Source organism: Oncorhynchus mykiss, chromosome 26 (genome assembly GCF_013265735.2).
Source record: "Oncorhynchus mykiss isolate Arlee chromosome 26, USDA_OmykA_1.1, whole genome shotgun sequence".
Lineage (NCBI taxonomy): Eukaryota > Metazoa > Chordata > Actinopteri > Salmoniformes > Salmonidae > Oncorhynchus > Oncorhynchus mykiss.
Window position 1 is genome coordinate 19,610,248 of NC_048590.1, and position 21,130 is coordinate 19,631,377.

The 21,130-nt window shown below is 41.9% G+C and overlaps 1 protein-coding gene and 1 long non-coding RNA gene across 6 annotated transcripts in view; one reads left to right on the forward strand and one right to left on the reverse strand.

Moving 5' to 3' along the window:
- Positions 1-1,440: 1,440 nt before the first annotated feature.
- The window catches only part of phkb (phosphorylase kinase, beta), a 59,909-nt gene continuing 40,219 nt past the window's right edge, over positions 1,441-21,130 (reverse strand). For 3 of the 5 annotated variants that reach the window (XM_036963412.1, XM_036963414.1, XM_036963413.1), the window contains 17 exons: positions 18,111-18,166; positions 16,965-17,058; positions 13,709-13,792; positions 12,853-12,957; positions 12,614-12,696; positions 12,220-12,310; positions 11,707-11,765; positions 11,411-11,573; positions 11,177-11,258; positions 9,660-9,717; positions 9,314-9,404; positions 5,483-5,679; positions 5,174-5,308; positions 4,968-5,097; positions 3,069-3,176; positions 2,637-2,774; positions 1,857-2,208 (listed from right to left, as the gene is read on the reverse strand). In XM_036963412.1, the coding sequence (XP_036819307.1) occupies positions 2,071-2,208; positions 2,637-2,774; positions 3,069-3,176; positions 4,968-5,097; positions 5,174-5,308; positions 5,483-5,679; positions 9,314-9,404; positions 9,660-9,717; positions 11,177-11,258; positions 11,411-11,573; positions 11,707-11,765; positions 12,220-12,310; positions 12,614-12,696; positions 12,853-12,957; positions 13,709-13,792; positions 16,965-17,058; positions 18,111-18,166 (1,812 nt within the window). In that variant the 3' untranslated portion in view covers positions 1,857-2,070. Of the gene's footprint in view, positions 2,209-2,636; positions 2,775-3,068; positions 3,177-4,967; positions 5,098-5,173; positions 5,309-5,482; positions 5,680-6,785; positions 6,877-9,313; positions 9,405-9,659; positions 9,718-11,176; positions 11,259-11,410; positions 11,574-11,706; positions 11,766-12,219; positions 12,311-12,613; positions 12,697-12,852; positions 12,958-13,708; positions 13,793-16,964; positions 17,059-18,110; positions 18,167-21,130 lie in introns of all 5 variants that reach the window. The other 2 variants (XM_036963410.1, XM_036963411.1) reach the window with 2 other exon arrangements.
- LOC118944408 lies at positions 19,283-20,767 on the forward strand. Its single transcript, XR_005039671.1, has 2 exons — positions 19,283-19,784; positions 19,877-20,767. It is a non-coding gene; the product is annotated as an uncharacterized LOC118944408 (long non-coding RNA).

Consider the following 21,130-nt stretch of genomic DNA (forward strand, 5'->3'; position numbering starts at 1 on the left):
TTTTGGTAAAAGCAGAAACAGAATGAAATCTAACAAAAAAAAAATGATCACAAAGCAGCTTGAAGCAATCTTCAATGTCTCCTTTCAAACCATGCAAACGTGGTCAGTACTGAAATGCATCAAGGCAACATGGTAACTGCAAAATTGAAAGTGAAATGATCAATTCGCTTTGCAGGAAGTGGTAGATAAGAGTAGGTGAGAAAACTGTCTTGTCAGTATCTTCAACATGACTGTCAAACCCTGACCACAGAGAGCCCTTGGTTCTCTCACACACTTTACATCAACTTTCATTATTTATTCAGCCCTTTGGTTCCTCAGACCATAAAGTGACAATAATGTTGCAAAAAAAACGTGAAACATTGGCCTGGACATCTTCAAGTGGCTCAAGTCTTTGATGCCCTTCATGGTACAGTGTGTTGATGCAGATGGAGCAGGAAAAAAGCTCTGACTGTCAGGCCCAAACACTTGAGACAGGCAAATAAAATGTGCTTTTACTGCAGCTAGCAAAAAATATAGTCTGACTTTTATGCACAGTTAACTTTTATGGGTGTTCTTTAAGCGAACACATTACACCTTTTACAGCGATGAGGCCTTACTCAGTAAATATGAAAGATTGTTCTGCTCTGCAGATTCGAATTGAACTGTGAATTGAGTCTGGTCATAAAGAATCATGTTAGTGTAGCATATACAACTAGAATATTTTATTTTCCTACGAAATGCTTTCGTCAATTTTTGAAGCATCAGACACAGGTGTACAATAAATTACACTATCATATTAATAAATTGCTCTCCACAAATGCTATTGCTACTGTCATTTCATACACCGGCCTGATCTAGATTGCAGACTACGTACTCTGCTCTAACTAATAATAACTAAAGCATACATGTACTGTATGTACGATGAGCATACTTCTCATGGTTTGAATATCACCCTTATTTATGAACTTCCTCGCTTCAGGACACTGAAATGACCTTTTTAAAGCTTTTCTCGAACTATCAATCCCATTCTCCAGTCCAAGTGATGGAGCAGCTTTAGAACAGATTCTGAAGTAAATATAATGTACCGAGTCCTACGCAAGAAATAATTCCTCTGCTTTTCTCAGTGTCTAACCCTCTTTTTTTTTAAATGTCAAATTATGTTATTTTCCAGCTCCAGCAGTGAGATTGGTATGACTGCAGCTAAGCTAACATGAGTGGGAGTTACTAGTGGTGAGATTCAATACACATACAGTACCACCAGGCACGAACTGACACGCTTGAATAATCATGACATTTCTGTTGCAACTGCAGCCCAAATGAAAAATAAATGTGTTACACCAGGTTGTGATTATAATGCCTTTTACACATTTAGCTTATACAAGGGCATTTAGCTGATACAAGGCTAATTGTCTATAGTAGGGGTAACGCACCGCAAAATTCAAAAATGATGAACCAAGCAAATAAATCAACAGGATGCCTCAAGTTTATTTTTTTGAAACTAGTATGGAGCTTCCAAAATCACCTTGACAGAGTGACGGAACACATCAGCCAACATCACACACACACACACACACATTGAAAAAGTTCAATTCAGATTCACTAAACTGGATAGGCACACTCAAACCACGTGTAAACACATCAACATTAAACAACTTAATATATCACTTTCATAGAGTGAAGGAACGCATGACCACATTCACAAAAATACAGCGATCAGGCTTTCAAAAAGACCCGGACATACTAAGACAGACAAAAAAAAGAAGAAGTGTGCACTGGGATGCAACTCTAGATTTGCATATCATGCCATTGATTAACTACAAATCAACAATGTGGGCTGCCCCACAATGCTAATGCTATACGTACAATTCTGCATGCAAGGATTTCAGGTGGGTAACAGTTCAATGTTATTAACAGTAATAACGGTGTTGATAAGATCTGATACATCCTGTATAAATAGCTTGAAGCTAACAGAACAAGAAGGGTATTGCCGGTGGAACAACAGTCAGTGCTGCTGACTAATTTAGCGTGTTGTTAGTAGTTCGACAAAGTAGAGTAGCGGTGGATTCCTCCACTCTGCTGAATGAGTTTAGTTTAGCTGACCGAGCAGGGGTCATCCTTGGAGGGCTTCACGTCTCCCTGAAGCAGCTGAATCATCACAGCCTTGGTCAGGTAACTGGAGGTACCTCTCCTGCCCATCGGCGGTGTCTTATAGAACTCCTCCATGTCATCCTGCGGACAAATTTTTTTTTTCATTGTAAACTAGCGGTACTGTTATATACAGTGCGAACCGTAAAAAGTTGTTTAACAAAGCACTGCTTTTCCGCAACGACATGCAGAGCGAACAATTATTCAGAATGGAAATATATGATATGCATTACAAGTAAACAAGTGACACAATTATGTCCATCCTTAACATTCAGTGTTAATTAAGTAGACTGACCAGAAAAATGATCACCAAAGCTCCCAAGGTATCCTCACCTCGAATATGAGGTCTGCTTCTACTTAGCGGAGATAACTTGTACTGTACATCATTGTGGAAGTACAACAGCTAAGCTCGCATGCTATATGAACTCCAAAAATCTTGTGTGACAGTGGTCTGACCCACCCTCTGATCCTGTGAGCCCAGTGGACTGGGTAGGCCAGAGCATAGCACCTACCGGTTTCTTCGTCCCCTCCCGACTCCTGTCCTTCTGGAAGTCATGGAAGGCCTCCTTCACCAGAACATCCAGGTCCACCTTCTCCGAGAACTCCAGCTCCGGGTTTCTCTCCAACACTATGGACACCACCATCAGCAGCTGCAACCATGGAGATTAGATGTAAGAAAATAGAGCCATGAGAAAATGTGTGTACAATTAGGATTTTTGTATAGTTTTTTTTTTTGCAGCTGGCGCTGCAGTACAGCACCCTTAACCACTGCGCCACCCGGGAGGCCCCCAATAGGATTTTTGTATTGTTAACCCAATGTGTAGCGGAAGCGTTGTTAGAGGAAATGTGTGGATGAGATAGTCAATCGAGCAACCCGTTTGACCAATAGCAGTGTGTGGAAAACATGCAGCTGTAAATTACAGTGAAATCTGATTGGCCCTTACCTCTACTACTATCTGCCTGTACTCAGGCAGCACAATGTCCTTCAGTGTGTCTTCCACCAGCAGAGAAAAGTTCATCTCATACATGGTCATGTCAGACAGAGTAGGTTGCTGCAATGGAAGGGAAGTGGAAGATTTTAACATTAATGCTTTAGGCAAGAACACAATAAATAATAAATATAAATACATAAATAAATACAATAAATATTTTATTTATTTATTTCACCAGGTAGGCAAGTTGAGAACAAGTTGTCATTTACAATTGCCACCTGGCAAAGCAGTTCGACACAGACAACAACACAGAGTTACACATGGAGTAAAACAAACATACAGTCAATAATAAGTCATATACAATGTGAGCAAATGAGGTGAGATAAGGGAGGTAAAGGCAAAAAACAAAAAAAAAAGGCCATGGTGGCAAAGTAAATACAATATAGCAAGTAAAACACTGGAATGGTAGATTTGCAGTGGAAGAATGTGCAAGGTAGAGATAGAAATAATGTGCAAAGGAGCAAAATAAATAAATAAATACAGTAGAGATAGTTGTTTGGGCTAAATTATAGATGGGCTATGTACAGGTGCAGTAATCTGTGAGCTGCTCTGACAGCTGGTGCTTAAACCTAGTGAGGGAGATAAGTGTTTCCAGTTTCAGAGATTTTTGTAGTTCGTTCCAGTCATTGGCAGCAGAGAACTGGAAGGAGAGGTGGACAAAGGAAGAATTGGTTTTGGGGGTGACCAGAGAGATATACTGTCACACCCTGGTCTTAGTATTCTGTGTTCTCTTTATTATTTTGGTTAGAGTAGTGAGTAGAGTAGTGATGCTGGACGGGTGGGCAGGTGCAGGCAGCGATCGGTTGAAGAGCATGTATTTAGTTTTACTTGTATTTAAGAGCAATTGGAGGCCACGGAAGGAGAGTTGTATGGCATTGAATCTCGTCTGGAGGGTTGTTAACACAGTGTCCAAATAAGGGCCAGAAGTATACAGAATGGTGTTGTCTGCGTAGAGGTTGATCAGAGACTCACCAGCAGCAAGAGCGACATCATTGATGTATACAGAGAAGAGAGTCGGTCCAAGAATTGAACCCTGTGGCACCCCCATAGAGACTGCCAGAGGCCCGGACAACAGACCCTCCGATTTGACACACTGAACTCTATCAGAGAAGTAGTTGGTGAACCAGGCGAGGCAATAATTTGAGAAACCAAGGCTATTGAGTCTGCCGATGAGGATGTGGTGATTGACAGAGTTGAAAGACTTGGCCAGGTCAATGAATACGGCTGCACAGTAATGTTTCTTATCGATGGCAGTTAAGATATCGTTTAGGACCTTGAGCGTGGCTGAGGTGCACCCATGACCAGCTCTGAAACTAGATTGCATAGCGGAGAAGGTATGGTGGGATTCAAAATGGTCGGTAATCTGTTTGTTGACTTGGCTTTCGAAGACCTTAGAAAGGCAGGGTAGGATAGATATAGGTCTGTAGCAGTTTGGGTCAAGAGTGTCCCCCCCCTTTGAAGAGGGGGATGACCGCAGCTGTTTTCCAATCTTTGGGAATCTCAGACGACACGAAAGAGAGGTTGAACAGGCTAGTAATAGGGGTTGCAACAATTTCGGCCGATAATTTTAGAAAGAAAGGGTCCAGATTGTCTAGCCCGGCTGATTTGTAGGGGTCCAGATTTTGCAGCTCTTTCAGAACATTATCTGACTGGATTTGGGAGAAGGAAAAATGGGGAAGGCTTGGGCGAGTTGCTGTGGGGGGTGCAGTGCTGTTGACCGGGGTAGGGGGTAGCCAGGTGGAAAGCATGGCCAGCCTATAGTGTGGTCCTTCAGAGATGTGATTAAATGTGGAGTTTGAGGATGTAAACTAAGAAGGATTATTATGTCACTGTTGCAATTACCAACACTACCTGTGGGAGATGGATCCCTGCCACTACGATGCCATTACAAGTTCTCTCCAAAGTCTGCCACACTCGGTCGTAGAAGCCATGGGGAGTCCTGTTGAGGGAACCATCGATCTGACGCCTGTTGATCCAGGACCTGGTATGGGTAACGAATAGGGAAATTAATCAAATTGAATAAAAAAATGTGTGTGTGTGTGTTTGTGAGTGTTTACCTGCCGTGCTGTTGTGGCTGAAGGACGTCCAGCAGCAGCTGTTTAACATCGCTGGGGGACATCTGGTAAATGTCCTGGGGTGGCATGTCTCCTGCTCGGATCTCTAACTCATGCTTCATGGCCTGGACGATCCACCTGCACCAATACCAGCGGAATACGAAGCAAAAACAATGCATCTCATAACCACAGATGGCTATCCACAAACAGACAACTTGAGAGACAAACAGAATAACAACCACCCAGCTGTAGGATCCGAATGGCCATGGCTATAGCCTGCCTAGCTCTATTCCTCCCGGGCTCTATTCGTACCCAACGCGGATCTTGAGCATGCCGCTGAACAGCTCGGGGGTGTTGGAGATGATCCAGCCGATGTGGATGACCAGCTCCTGCTGCAGCACAGCCTCCCTCTCCCCGTAGCACTTGCTGTAGAGGATGCCCTTGATGACCCCAGGTGAGAGGGGATTGGAGATCACCTCCTCCTCATGCCCAAACAGTCCCAGCGTTACCTGGCAACAGAGCACAGCCCAGCCAGTGTCAGAGAAATGTCTGCAGTGCCGTTATTGTTTGTTGGGGATTCTTTTACTAAGAGGACAGAGTGATGAACCAGGAAGATAGACGTGTTTACATCATGGATAACAAGGAACAAATAGTCAAAAAGGTTCAAACAAAAACTTAGATTATATTTTATTTTCTATTATGGGTGACATTACTCTACCTATAAGCTTTTTGACTGACCAGATAGGGTGCAATATTATATAGAAATGCTGATGTCTCCGTGTCCCCTTCGCTTAAACTATCTATCCATCTTGCCACTGTAAAACTGCACCCCCACAGAGTAGAACATGAAAGGGACAAAAGATAATAACCAAGATTATCTTGTGATATTTCCTATTTTCAAAGCATAAAGGCCACATGAAAATTACACCCGGGTAATCATTATTCTTCCCAAACAAGATATCCTTTAATATCCCTTTGAAAAATAGCGCCTTCAAACTAATGGTTGCAGACTGATGTTCTCAAGTTAGATGGCAAATCACAGTTTTTAAATCTGCTACGATGCAATCTATATGCAGATTCACACCTTGGAGGTACTTCAAAGCAAAGAACCGCCCAAAACTCTTGGGTGGGAAAATGAGGCCAGAAATGGGGACTGTTAGGAAGCAACTTATCTCTGTGTAATATTTAAGAGAAAAAAGTATAATGATAAAACAGTGGCCAAGGCAGCTCACTTCATATAGATCCAAGGGAAAGGGGAGCTTACAGTATATTAGGTCATAGGTCAGGTCACGGTATACATAGAGCCTGTTAAACCCTGGTTACTTTTACGTAACACAATAGCAGCCTTGCTACAGGGCTAAAGCACAGTGAGGTAGCTGGGAAATATGAAGCGTGCAACTGCAATAACACTAAGCATTTCCTATAGGACAATAACATGCGGGGGAGCTCAGTCAACTGAACGTTCCTAATACTTTCAAAATTGACATAATTTCATCCAATTCATTGATAAATCAGAACATAAAGCTTGTGGTGGAAATAGGCATCTGACTTGAGGAAAAAAACAAAACATGGTTCAACTGAAAAATTGGCCCCCATTTTCAAAATGTCCACTTACCTGCTTCCCATGCACTAAAACACTAGTAATACTTGGGGCAATGCTGTCCACTAGCTTAGTTATCACACTGGCTGCGATTCGTACAACTCCCCTGGTGAACAAAACACAAGGAGATCCTTAATAGGGTCAACACTATATGTGTCAATACGTTAACTCGACAGTAGGAACAGTTCATAATGGCCGACTGCAATAACAATGTAGTCTGCTGTGTTCTCTATCATAAAAACCATACACACAGTATAACCATGACATTAACGCTGATGGGCTGTATAACGTGAGTTGAGGCACATTACTGAAGGTGCAATTAACATAATGAAGTTCTAAAACAAAGCTGTAAAGTCATGTGCGTGGCATGTCCCACTCATGTCCACCAGCGTGTCTATACAGTACAAAGAGACGTATTATGCTACTGTTCTACAGGTCCATGTTTGTATTATTATTGCTAAGCAAATGGAAAAACAAATCTAAAATCAACTCAACTCTGGATTTCACCTCCAGATTGTCCAATAAATGACCAGACATATTTGAATGTTCACTAATTTACGATTGCATTATTCGCTAGAGTGACTGTGCAATGCGTCGCCTCCTGCTTGCTGGGTTCCTGTGAGGAAAAAAGCAACAGGTATTGGCTGTGGTTATGGTACATACGCTCCCCTCCGTATTTATTTGGACAGTAAGCAAACACTAAAATGTGTCTCTATACTCCAGCATTTTGGATATGAGATTTTATATATGAGGCGACAGTACAGAATGTCACCTTTAATTTTAGGGTATTTTAATAGAAATCAGTTTTTACCGTTTAGAAATGAAAGCACTTTATGTATCTATTCCCCCCATTTGGACACATTCACTTATAGTGTATTAAAATAGTCAAAAGTGTAGTATTTGGTCGCTATTTTCCGAACATGCAATGATTACATCAAACTTGTGACTCTACAAACTTGTTGGAAGCATTTGCAGTTCTTTGGGGTTGTGCCCAATATAAATTAATGGTAAATAATGAAGTGTGTTATTTTGGAGTCACTTTTATTGTAAATAAGAATATAAATGTTTCTGAACACTTCTACATTAATAAGGACGCTAATCATGATTACGGATAATCCTGAATGAATCGTGCATAATGACGAGTGAGAAAGTTAGAGGTATGATCTTTGTGCATCTGTAACTTTTTCACTTGCGTGCTAGGAACATGGGACCATATACTTAACTTTTAATACACTACTTGAATACACTACTTTTATACTTTAATACACTACAAGGGAATTTGTCCAAATACTTATGACACCTTCAAAATGGGGGGACTAGATACACTATATATACACAAAAGTATGTGGACACCCCTTCAAATTAATGGATTCGGCTATTTCGGCCACACCCATTGCTGAGAGGTGTATAAAAATCAAGCACACAGCCATGCAATCTCCAACATCAGTGCCAGACCTCACGAATGCTCTTGTGGCTGAATGGAAGCCCCCACAGCAATGTTCCAACATCTAGTGGAAAGCCTTCCCAGAAGAGTGGAGGCTGTTGTAGCAGCCAAGCAGGGACGAGCTACATATTAATGTCCTTGTTTTGGAATGAGATGTTTGACAAGCAGGTGTCCATGTACTTTTGGTCATGTCGTGTACATAGTGCTTTCACTTCTAAACGGTAACAGATACGTAAGAAAAATACCCTCAAATAAAAGGTGACATTCTGTGCTGTTGTCTCATATGACACATATTGACCTCCAATTCTGGAGCACAGGGACAAATGAAATGTTCTAGCTTCACTGTCCAAATAATTACGGAGGGGAGTGTACATGGCAGCAGACAGGGTTGCTTAGCCGTACACGTCAACTTCAAAAAACGATTTCAATAGAAATCAAATTAAAATGAATTGTAGGTTTTAGTAAAACCCAGACCCCCCCCCCCCCTAAAAAAAGTGTACTTTCATCGTATCGACAACATTCACCTCCCATTTACCACATCCAGCCATCTATTCTTTCACTTATTGTAAATTGTGCTCATATCTTTTTATCACAGATATGGTCTACGGCTTATACTTCTACATATTTTGTCCAGGAAATGTCAGGCTAAATGCTCATGGTGTGTGATGTTAAACCATTGATGTTGTGTAATATAAAAGGAACTTATTTCAACCCACGTTAAATAAATGAGAGTATTGATGTGGTTCCAGAGCAAGGTGGAGCCTGGCCTATAGGCTGTTCCACTCTCTGACTCTCAGGTCCCTCTGCAATTATGTTCAATCTTAGCGCTGAGCAATATGAAAACTCACGACCAGCTCCCTTGACACAGCAAAACCACAACAACAACAACGGCAAGAACAAAAAGGCCAATGGAGCATGTGAACGTGAAATTGACCGTCCATAGAGAGCAAATGGACAGTGCTGCAGAGGGAAGTAGTGCATGATTGAAGCATAGCACTCACAGTTAATGGTACACGCTGTGCACAGTGACTGACTGGCTAGCTGAGCTAATACAGTACACATGCTACACAGACTCTACACATCAACTCTACTCCATTACCTGCTTGCCATGGACCACCAGTGTGGTGATATGAGGGGCAATAGAACTGGCAAACTTCATGATAACGGCCGCAGCGTAACGCACCGCCAGCCTACACCCATAGAAATATGTATCATTGTTTACAACAGTTTGGAATTCAGTAGAGAACAAGAGAAAATGTTACTTCAATCTTGAAATGATTAGTAAAATGATCTGAAAGGCAAAAAAGTTGAAGACTCTTCATGGAGGTACGGTACGAAATGGATGGATATTACCTGCCACATGAAATAAAATACAAACTATTCTTTCAGGATTAAATGAAAAGGGAATGATAGGGAAAGAAGCTAGGGAAAGAAGAAAATCTGACCAAAGCTTCCTGGTCCCAGCTCTTCTGTAGAGTCTCTCCATGTCTTCCATTAGGGTCTCTGGAAACAGTTAAAAGGCCTCTGTAAGTGAACTGAGCAATGCAAATCATTGTGTGTGTATATATATATATATATATATATATATATATATACACACACATTCTAGAACAATGTAAACTGTGGATGATTGGGCCTGAAAACAGTGTTTGACAAGACACTGCTATTCATGACACTAGCGGCATAGGCTATGCCTTGGTTGATTTGACCCCATTTGTTCTTTGTATTATTTCTAACACAGAGGAGACACAGATCCAAACTAAATCAGTTAGTCACGGGGGTGCTAAATGGATTAGGCTATGGACATTTAATTTACAGTGATGCACTGATTCCCACCCTGGGGCTAGTTGGCCTGGTAGTCTGGCTCTGATGAATAGTGTTAAAGTATCTGTTCAGTGTTACCAAATTTTTTTGGAAAATAAAATAGTACCTGCAATAAATTACAATATGAATTAAATAGATGTCCTTCCAAAACAATATAATTAGGATGTTAAAAAGCAGATTTGCTCTGTGCCTCTGCTTGGCCTGTTAGGAAACAGAGTGATCTCAGTCACCAAATCTCAACCCAATTGAACACTTTGGGGAGATTCTGGAGCAGCGCCTGAGACAGCATTTTCCACCACCACCAACAAAATACCAAATGGAAGAGTGGTGTCGCATCCCTTCAATAGAGTTCCAGACACTTGTAGAATCTATGCCAAGGTGCATTGAAGCTTTTCTGATTCATGGTGGCCCAACACCCTATTAAGACACTTTATGTTGGTGTTTCCTTTATTTTGGCAGTTACCTGTATATAAGTCAACAACAGCTAACTGGGTTTCCTCTTGACATAAAACTTTTAGCTACAAACCACAGGATTTAAAATAGAAGGGAATGGAGAGGTGGCTGTTGTGTGGAGGATCTGCTTTGACTTGCTTTCTTGTTGGCTAGCCAGTTAGCCGCGATAGAAAACCTTAGCACGCTAGTTAGATAACTGCTTCTAAACAGCCAGCAGGCCAACTCTTACAAACCACGCAATTTGAAATAGAAGTGACTGGCGAGATAGTTGTTTGATAACAGCAACTGTGGATTGTTGGCTAGCTGGCTTGCTTGTGTGCGTGCAGTGTGTGCACTCCTGTGCCTCGAGAAGGATCCTTCTCTCCACCGGAGAAAAATATATAAAATCAAAAAAGCTGCTGGACCAATCACATACGGGCCTGTCTCTGCCAAAGAGGATGACGTCATTATCCAGGCAAATTTCACACATTTTTTTTAACAGTTTGTTTCAAAATTAAGTTAAGATTCGGTTTTACTGAGAGATTTTTCTCTCATTTATGTTTGGCTACAATAACAAGTAAAGGACGAGTCAACAACATTATTTGGGTATGAGCAAACAGAATATTAGTAAGAAGAGATTTTCACTGGACTGTTACTTTAACAGAGTAAAACCATTTTGCACGTGTGTTTTTGTTTCCGTGCCTACCATCCTTGGCAAAGAAGTCAGGACCCTCTTTCTTCATGAGAATACTGGCAAGCTGTGCTTGACTGGCCAGGCAGTCACAGTCCTGAGAAAGACAAAAACACAGAAAGAGGTCAAAGGTCATGCCAATGGCGGTGTAAAGACAGTTAAGAGTCAGATCTAGGGCCCTGACATTAAAACACCCATCTCCTTTTGATTGTAGCTGTCCTAATATTGACACAGTACTCCTGTACTCACATAGAATTTCTGCATGATCTCGTTGGTGGATTTGTGTTTCCACTCCTCGATGTCGATCTCAGGCTGCTGCTCCAGGTTTGAGGCATTGGGCGTGCTCGTCTGCCTCTTCACCTTGGAGTGTTTGGGCATCTCCAGCTCCTGAAAGTTCTTAAACTCTGGGATTCTAGACCAGGGGAAGTTACAGGAGTATTTTCAGGTTTACAGGCAAGTTAAATCCTTTACACGCTGATTCCTCTATAAAAAAAAAAAAGTGTCACAAAACACAAAAGGCGGAAATGACAGGAACAAGCTCTTACTCTGTTTCGTTGACACGAAGGAAGTCCAACTGCTCCACAATAGCTCCTGATATCAGGGTCTGGAAGGACGATTTAATAGTGAAATCAAGGAATCTCATTTACATGGGATATGGACAGTTCAGGTGAAGTCACATCGATATGAGGACAGCCAGTCACATGTACAAAGGGGAATTATGTTCCCAGAAGAATGAGATGATAAAAGAGATTGACTATGAGGGATGGAGCCCTGTGTCTGCTCCTAGAGCTAGGTGTGAGGGGAATATTGAGTGTCGTTCATAAAAGACGTCACATCAAAACATCGAAAGAACTCTCTAGAGACACTGAAAGTCATTGTAACAGTAGGAAATAGAACTCGGTGAAGGCAATTCAAAGGCATTGGATTTGCAAACATACATATTCACTATTTCTAAATGCATTTCCAAAGGAAAGGAGAACCAACAGTACTGTGAGGGTAGATATCACAATGCCTCAAAGAAGTGTGAGTGGACTGAAACAAGTAAAAGTGTTGAGAACCTGAAGCCTGTCCACGTGAACTTTGACCCCACCGACACGCCCCTTCTTGAACGATGCCAACATGTCCAGGACTGGGTTGAAACGGCTCCCCCTGAAGGATATTCTACTGTTATCATTTTCTCCATATTAACCTAATGAGTATATGCTTTCCACGGACTCCACTAGCACAACCTCTACTGTGGGATGGTAAGCAATTTTATTGCATTTAAAAAGGTGCTCTTTGGATAGTGATCAATACTGCTGTGATCAGCATAGCACCCAAGCTAAAGTGATATAAATGACAACAACAAAACTATTATTGGCAAATACAGGTATACCTCCTGTGCTAGATTCCAATACACTCTAAAAGCAGTAACAATTACAGTACAGAAGAAAATACAAAAGTAGATCTTACTTGATGTTGTCCTCTCTGATGAGGACCAGGAAGAGTGGGCGACCTTTCATTTTCCAGCTATGCTTGATGAACTGCAGCGCATTCTACATACAAAGATATGTAACACATTAAACTTATATTGACCAAACAGACAGACAGTTAGGGACACAATGTGGTGAGTGTGCATTCCCCAGAACAAGGATTAAACCAGACAAATCTCTAAACAGAAGTGTTTATGAGGGGAGTTCACCCCAGCTCACCTTGATGTCATCAATCAGCAGCATGACATCCTGGGATAAGTAGAAGTCACTGAGATCAAAGACGATTGGGTAGCACACCACAGTCTTCCCCAGGATCCGATAAATCTGTGGGGAGTGGAGCAGACACATTGCATTACCTGATCCTGCAGGCCAAGATGGATGGCTCGGAGGTACCGACATATACATTACTCTGGACAGGACATAAAACAACCCATCGATCTTGAGGAAGGAATACACCGAAGCTAGAACGCATAGACGTTACAGTCCTGCGAGCACAGACACTTCCTAAAACTAACACACAACCTCTCCTCTACAAACAAACACATATGCACAGGCACACTCGTTCTCCCTGTCCGTTTCTAAAGCACAAGCGCTACCACGCACACAAACAAAGAGATTATTAGAATGCCCTCTGGCAGGACGCCCTATTCCATCAGAACACATAAATGTTCCATTCAAAAATTGTCTTAGTAATAGGTTTGGAACTGTGATTGATTCATTTGGCAATAAAAAATAAAACAACTTATTTAAAATGTCCTTCACTGGGGACAACTAGAAGGAATACCAACAACAGTTGAATGACAGCAGCTCACAATATCAAAGTGGATTACGAAATTGAATGACACATATTTCCATCATGGATTGCATGGCAGCAGTACTTTGTACAATGTTAAGAGTCAGGCAAAAATATGTATAACATCTATGTACATTATATCTGTACATGTAAATGAATATTATTCCGTTTCTGAGCTGTGGTTGCACACTGAAAAGTGCTGGTTTATGTTCATCAGTGAGGAAGGTGGTGGTGTGCCCAGGACCTCGGAGTATGTGGTAGCAATGAGTGGTGAACACTCACCTTGCAAGTCCCCATGCAGCCCACTGGCCTTTCCGGACGCCCACTCAGCCCCAGCTTCTTATTGACGGCCAGGAAGCGGTACGCCTGGGGGAGAAAGAAAGAAATGCATACCTATTTCAGTTTAGTTTATTTTTTACATTTTTTTTAAAGCCTAGTTTTTGAAATTACACATCAAATCTTAGACCATGGCCTATTGACCAACACCATTTACATTACAACTGACAAACAGACCACAACATAGATTACCCTCCTTCTATTCCCTCCGGCAAGTCACAGATCCATAGAGAACTGCTATCATGTAGCTAGCTAGCTACCTTCCTTTCCTCTCTTACACATATCTAGCCTTCAGATCTGACAACACACTCAGCTCGATATGACAGAGATCATAATGGGAGTCATTTTAAAAATGCCAGGCAGGGAAAGTTATTGCACCTCTAAAAAGATCAAACCTCCTCATATCCCCAATGATTTTTCTTTTGTTGCGATCCATAATCTAAAATTACCTCCCTCTGAAGTTGAGACGCGCCAGTAGCTAACGGCCCCTGCCTATGATGGCTCTGTTGTGGAGCCTAACACCCCTATGGTTCTGTTTAGTGCCATGGTGCCGGTGGGTTTAATGGAGAGTTGTCAGAAGGCAGAGATAGAAAGGTCCCCTGCAGGTCCTTACTGTAAAGCAACACCAAGTAGCTCAGTTAGTTAGTAGGCTCCGTCAGTCAGGATCGGCCCTCACTGCTCCCCATTCTTTCACTTCTACCTGGTTAGGTCTTGGTGTAAATTTTCCTTGGCTAATGGTATTTTAAATATATTTGAATTCCACTTTCACTATGTAATGGTACAAGGTCACAGAGTGTCTATGCCCTGAAGACACTGAAACTGAGAGAAAGAGGTAACAACCTGTATGCCAGAGTGATGAGGAAAATTGTTGTCAATCCACAATGCGGATAAAGGGAATTGATTTTACAGCACCTGATCCATGCATGTGAGGAGGCACATTGCAGTCCCTGTGACCTCTGTGTCATACTGTCCCTTTACGAGATGATGAGATGAACTCAGCGCTGATCTTCCCACACCGGGCTATACATGTCAATTATTCCTCCTAATCAATCCAATCAATAAACAATAACACTGGCTGTATACTTCAGTGGCGCTGCAGGAAACGCAGCTAACAAGCTTCAATACACAGCAATCACCAGTCTTACCAAAGAGCAATGTGTATATCCTACCACTAGATGGAGCTCTGCCACTCCTCCTGCTTTTCCCATCTTCAAATGAGTTGGAAACAAATTATACATGGGTGGAAAGTAGGAAAGATAATAGATGAATCAAGCAATTAACAGAATATTATGATAATATTTCAAAAAGCAGAGTTCAGAAAGACGGCAAATATTTATTCAGAATTAAGTCGCACAATAAATTCCCAGCGCCCCTGGCCATGTGGCCTGTTTGAGGAGAGACGTTGTGTGAACCTTTGTCTGCACCCACGGCTCCCTGTCCCTGCCTGAAGAATACCAATGAACACAGCACACGGCTCACATCAAAGTTCTCTCATTTAGACCACAATCAAAAGCAACCAAACTGCTAATGTGATTGCTGTTAATGCCATCAAGATGGCTACATTCTGAGCGTGTCATTACGTTGGGTGATATGAGGCCTGTTGTAAGAGAATGACAGTTGTAACAGAAGGCTTTAGTGTCGCAGTGTCTCTGTTCATCAATCGAAAACCTGCTCTCCTCTCTCCTAGACATCTGGGTCGTTCCATGAAAAGGGGGGCCTTTGATATTTAAAAGTAGAAATTGTGCACCAATTTTGAATTTTAAAATCCTATTATATTAAATGAAGTACACTTTAATATAGACACACATGGAGAATTCAAATGGTATTTTCAATGGAATAAAGGCTCGCTAAAGTGCAAAAATTCAGCATATCGACATGCCCCTCCATCAACCCTGTCACCTCTAGGAAGATTTTCCATCATCCATCAGTTTCATCATTAGAAAGCCCTAGTTCTTTTGAGGCGTCACTACGGTCCCTGGTTCGAATCCAAGCTGTTTCACATCAGGCGGCGCACAATTGGCCCAGCGTCGTCCGGGTTTGCCCTTCATTGTAAATAATAATTTGTTCTTAACTGACTTGCCTAGTTAAATAAAAAATATGAAGATTATAATATATTTCATGTGATTAGGTATTCATTTACATCTGTCCCTCATTTTAAGGTTTAAGAAGATATCGTCAACCCTGTTTATTTGGCACCTAATAGGCACTTACTATAGTACTTTTTCATTTAACTTCATGAGATGGGGAAAATGTGTTTCCTTTTATGACAATGTTAAAATCTAAAGTTTTTTTGGACCAAGTTCCACTTGGCACCAAGAATTGGTGGAACGACCGTTGGCTTTTATAGACATGATCGCTGGGAGATGGGTCAAACGACATGCAGATGGGTTGGGGAGGCGTCACCAAGGAGAATGGAAGCTATTTTGGCAGCGCTGTTGCTGTGCCACCTGGGTTGAGATAAATAACATGCTGCTGGATGTAATTGCCGCTCTCCTGTCGTCAAGCAGCTGTTGGAAACACAATCGAACGGCAGAGAGAGAGAGATGAAGCGAGCGACGCAATGCAGAGCGCTGCCCCAGCCTTTAACAGATTCAAATGTGATTTAATATTTAGCATGCTGCTCGCCCTGGCTCGTGACACCCACCCAATCCATTGCTGCATAACTACATGCCCAACAACAGGGAGGAAGAGCAGAGGCAGAGCTTTCTAAGATGTATTAATATATTAGGAAAGGCAGTGGTCATTTCTATACGCATTACACCAATACAGTAATACTTTTAGTCTTGATGCACTGGATACTATAGACATCCCACAAGAAGAATACGCTGGTTGCCAAAATGACATATTGGACAGGTCAACTGGTCAATCCCATTGGCCGATCTCCAGCCTCACTCTGACTGATTGAGCAACCAAGAGGGATAGCTTAATAGATCGTGGCTGCAAAGATTGAAAGTCAGATGAATTGACTAAGCCCATATGCTCGGCTGACATATTGATAGATGGCCTTGGACATCTAGGTAAATTGACTGATTAGTTTATTGCTTTCTAAAATCATGTACGTTTCCTAAAACTTTCAGAAAAATTTACGTAAACGTCCCACAATCTTCTCTCCTTGCAGTGAGCATTTTATGGCCTCGGTCAGGTTGCGGTGTTACCCATAGTGATGAACATCACTCCTATTTCATTCTGTGGTATAACTCACATTAACCAGCTCCTTCTGGGCCCAGATCTGAATGGGCTCCACCTGTTGGGGTGTCTGAGTCTGGATGCCATAGGTGTTCAGGAACACCTGCAGTCTGCAACACAACACAACACACTGTTAGGCTACACAGCTGGGACTGTTTAGGAAGCCCAACAGTCTGGGTGGCCAAAAGAATATTAGCTATGAAAAAGAGTGCCAACTACTGGTGGCGGACTCCGATAGAGGTAGGACGTAAATGACCAGTAGGAGACATGTACCGAACGCACATTTATTACCAAACAGACACACAGCAAACAATGAGGTTTGACTACTGAAAGTGTTGTCGTGAATCGTGTATAGTAATTTTGACAACACACTAAAACACCAGTCAGGGAGAACAGAAGAAGGATTGTCCATGTGGAAAGGTTCAAAGGTGAGTTGATGTGGAGGACGGGAGTTTAGAGGTTGACTCAACCTGCCCTCCTCCTGGAAAAAACTGAAGTGTTGAGAGGCAGAGTGGGATTCGGCTGCTCCCAGGCTAGGCTATTGATTGGCTGACCAGGTCAGCTGAATCTGTTCCCTGACAACCTGGTCCCTAAACACATTGGTGTGAATTGGGCCTCTGCCACTGGACAATAGGGTCCGGTTGAGGACGGTCAACTCTACTGCAGCTGAAAAGTCACACAGAGTTTGTCTCCACGTCCTAGCCAGAGAGACGGTTCAATAAGGGTTTAATGATTAAAGCTATAGGGTTTTGTACAAGCTACATCTTGAAAAACTCTCTGAAACAAACGCAGCAATAGGTAACGGCTAGGAGGAAATGAGCAGGCTGAAGTACGAGTGCTAGGTTAAGACCTGCCGTCTGAATGGAACAGCAGGACAGGTTAACAGGCTTCAGCTGGCCAGCCGACCACTTTAACCTCCCTCTCTCTGACTCCACAGCTAAATGAGGGTGCTAACAGGTGAAGACCATGCAATGGCCAAGCGCTTAATGTGCACAGTGCAACAACAACAAAACACAGAAGAGTGAAGGAGAGAGGGAGAAAAACAGCCAGCTTTACGAACTACCACAAACTCTCTCTCACACACACACACCAACTCTCTCATCTCAGAGACACATAGCTACCTACCTCACACAGTGTCCTATTCATCTTTCCCATCACCTACCTCTGGCTCTCAGCAATCAGGGCTACATGGACCACCGTGTCATTATCAATGGGACCCTGGAACACAGAGCGAGAGAGAGAGAGCGAGAGAGAGCGAGAGAGAGAGAGAACGCTCACCTTACAGGGGAAAATACGATTTCAGTTTATAGTATATAACAAAATCACAATAATATGTTATCTTGTATAATACATTGCAGTGAAAATTGCTCCACTTGTAAAGGAAAGCTTTGAATAGGAGATAAAGGGGTTTGAGGGAACAAAAGAGTGATGAGGGAAGAGAGGTGAACCATACCTCACCGTACCCTGTCATTACAGAAGTTTGAACAGTGGTAATCTTTATAGTGGTTGTAAACTACTGATTTCGTAGGAGTTGGATTGGCCATAGTAAATCAGAAGAGTCAGTGACTACATAGGCACTGTATTCCAGATAGTAGTTCATAGCCCACTTAAGGTCTTATTTCGGGATAAGCTGTGTACATGAATGCACCTTTGATATCCTGCTAACGAGTATATCTAAATAAAAGAAAACAGAATATTCCTAATGTAAGATCACATGGGTTAAATTGAATATTAACTGAAATATGGGCACCGACTGTAGGCCTATAACCTCTCACTCGTAGAGTAATATAATATGAACTCTTGCAGAATTATGCATTTCTTGCTGTAAAATTATACAACAAATGTTCATTTTGTCTCGGCTACAGGAGTGGAGAAATCGGATTTCTTTCTTTCAGAATCTCGAGTAAACGTGACTGCGCGTGTAATGTGTTATCTTTGATGCTGTTATGCAAGCAGACTATTTCAACCATATAAAATATGCGCCCAAGACGAACTTGAAGTCTTATCAGAAACGTGTTTAATCGTTTTCTCAGCTTTTAATTTCCTTAATGAAAAGGTCCCTTAATGAAACAGACAACTTTACTGGTGTTAACGGGGTTAGCGCATGCATTCTATCAATGTAAGAAGTTGCCTATATCTAACTATAGTTGACAAACAAATGGCCTACCAAATGTCGGAAATTATAAGCAGAAACTTGTTTAAATTAAAGAGTGAAAGTGGCCAGTATGCTATACGGCCCAGTACGGAGTATAAGACAAATAAATGATTATGGTGTCTCGAACTGCGCAGGTAGCCTACTTTTTTGAAGTGATTTGTTTGACAATCAGATGAAATCACCATCACACAACACCCATGATAATGTGCAACTGAGCCTGCGCAGACGGAGAGAAAAAAACACCCCGTTTACTACTAAGATCTTTACAGTATCCCGTCTAAGATCAGCATATCCCAGGCATTATATCCTGGCGTCACATAACCGGGATACAAGCTTTTTCGGGTTATTGTAAACGGGATATGATGTTTATATGGGTCAGCTCAAAAACAGAATACTTGAGCATCCTGAATAATAACAGGATATTGGTGTGCATGCAAACGTTGTCACAGATGCAGAGAAGCAGTGCCTTTGCTTCAGAATTTAGTTACACGAATAAAGCTCCTGACTCTGAACAAGGTGAAAGGTATGATACAACAGCCTGTCATACACCTGTGAATCTTTCAAGGAGTCATCTTTGAGGATCGAATGACGTTGATCTAAGGATCATGCTTCCTTTCTCTTCTATTTGCAGCAATTGCATTTCTGCCTCCCTCCGCTGAATCCCGGGAGATGTATTCAGAGGTAAGTGATTTGTAAACAGAGTGAATCATATCACTGGAGTTAAATGACTAAAATCCCTGGGCCATTTGAAAATAACATATTGTGATTAACAGGAGGGCTGTTCATCAGAGGCAATGCTCCGTTAGATGGCCCCGCAGGAAGCCTGAGAAGAGAAAGCTGGAAGCCATTTTGTTTGGGCGGAAAGAGCAGGTTTTTCTCAACACCCTCATTATCATTAATCAGAGGAATCCGGGACGGGGGAGAGAGAGGTTCACAGAAATCTCTTCTGATTAATTGTGAGCAGCGGCTTCCAAAAAACTGCAATGGAAATCTCTCATTAGCATTCTGCTCCAAAACACAAAAGGAATCATTTGAGGAGAGAAAGAAATAAAGAAAATAAGAAATGAAGATGCAAAAAAAATAATGCAGGAAATATCTTCTCTCTCTCCAGCTCACCACTATACCTACCTGGTGGGTAATTAGGTTTAAAGCAAAGCTTCGATTGGACAGCAGAATGTACTGGAACATCTTAATAGGTGATGCAGAGATCTTGTTATGTCTCAGGAAAAAAACCTGGATAAGACTGGTCAAGCTTCAATTAGCACCTCATGTTCGTGCCTGCTGGCATCTGGCTCTGGGCCCTAGGTCCTGGGCCATGGGCCCCCCAGCCCCTGAGGTAACCGGGGCCAGAGCAGATGGAGGGACAACACACTGACGACACTACAGCCGGGAGACACTAACAGTCTCTCACAAGGCCACCTCAATGCTCAGTAAATGTGTGAACGGACACATACTGTATACACTGCCCTACCAAGCAAAACGGCAGTAACTGCTCATTTGGTCGAAAATGAGTTAGTCATTTTTGCTACATTAAATACATGCTTAATCATGTGGACAAGTATCCTGCCTCTACTGTATTGTGTTTTGGAGAAAATGGGAGTCATATTAGCAGTAAGAGCACTAGGTTACTGTGAAACAAAGGTAAATAAAAGCTACTTTTCTCAGTTCCACGCTATGAGCAGTTACTGGCTTTTTGCTTGGTCGGGCAATATAAACACAAACAAAAGAATTAACATTTTGACCGGGGTTGGAGGAAGACGTGTATTGTTTGCAGAGGAAGAGATAGATGGAGAGTGTCTTAGTTCTTTATTTGTTTTCCTTTTAGGTGTAATGATGGTCTTATTTAATAGTGCAGTACATACAGTACCTGAAGCTCTTCTGTCTGAAGGAGAGCTGAAATGTCAATATTTTACATTCTCCGTGTGCTACTACTAAAAGTAATAACATGAATACATTGAGAACCGAAACGGCTGTCAGAAAGAAAATCTAACTATTTGGAATAAATGCTCTTCTTCTACAACAAGCTG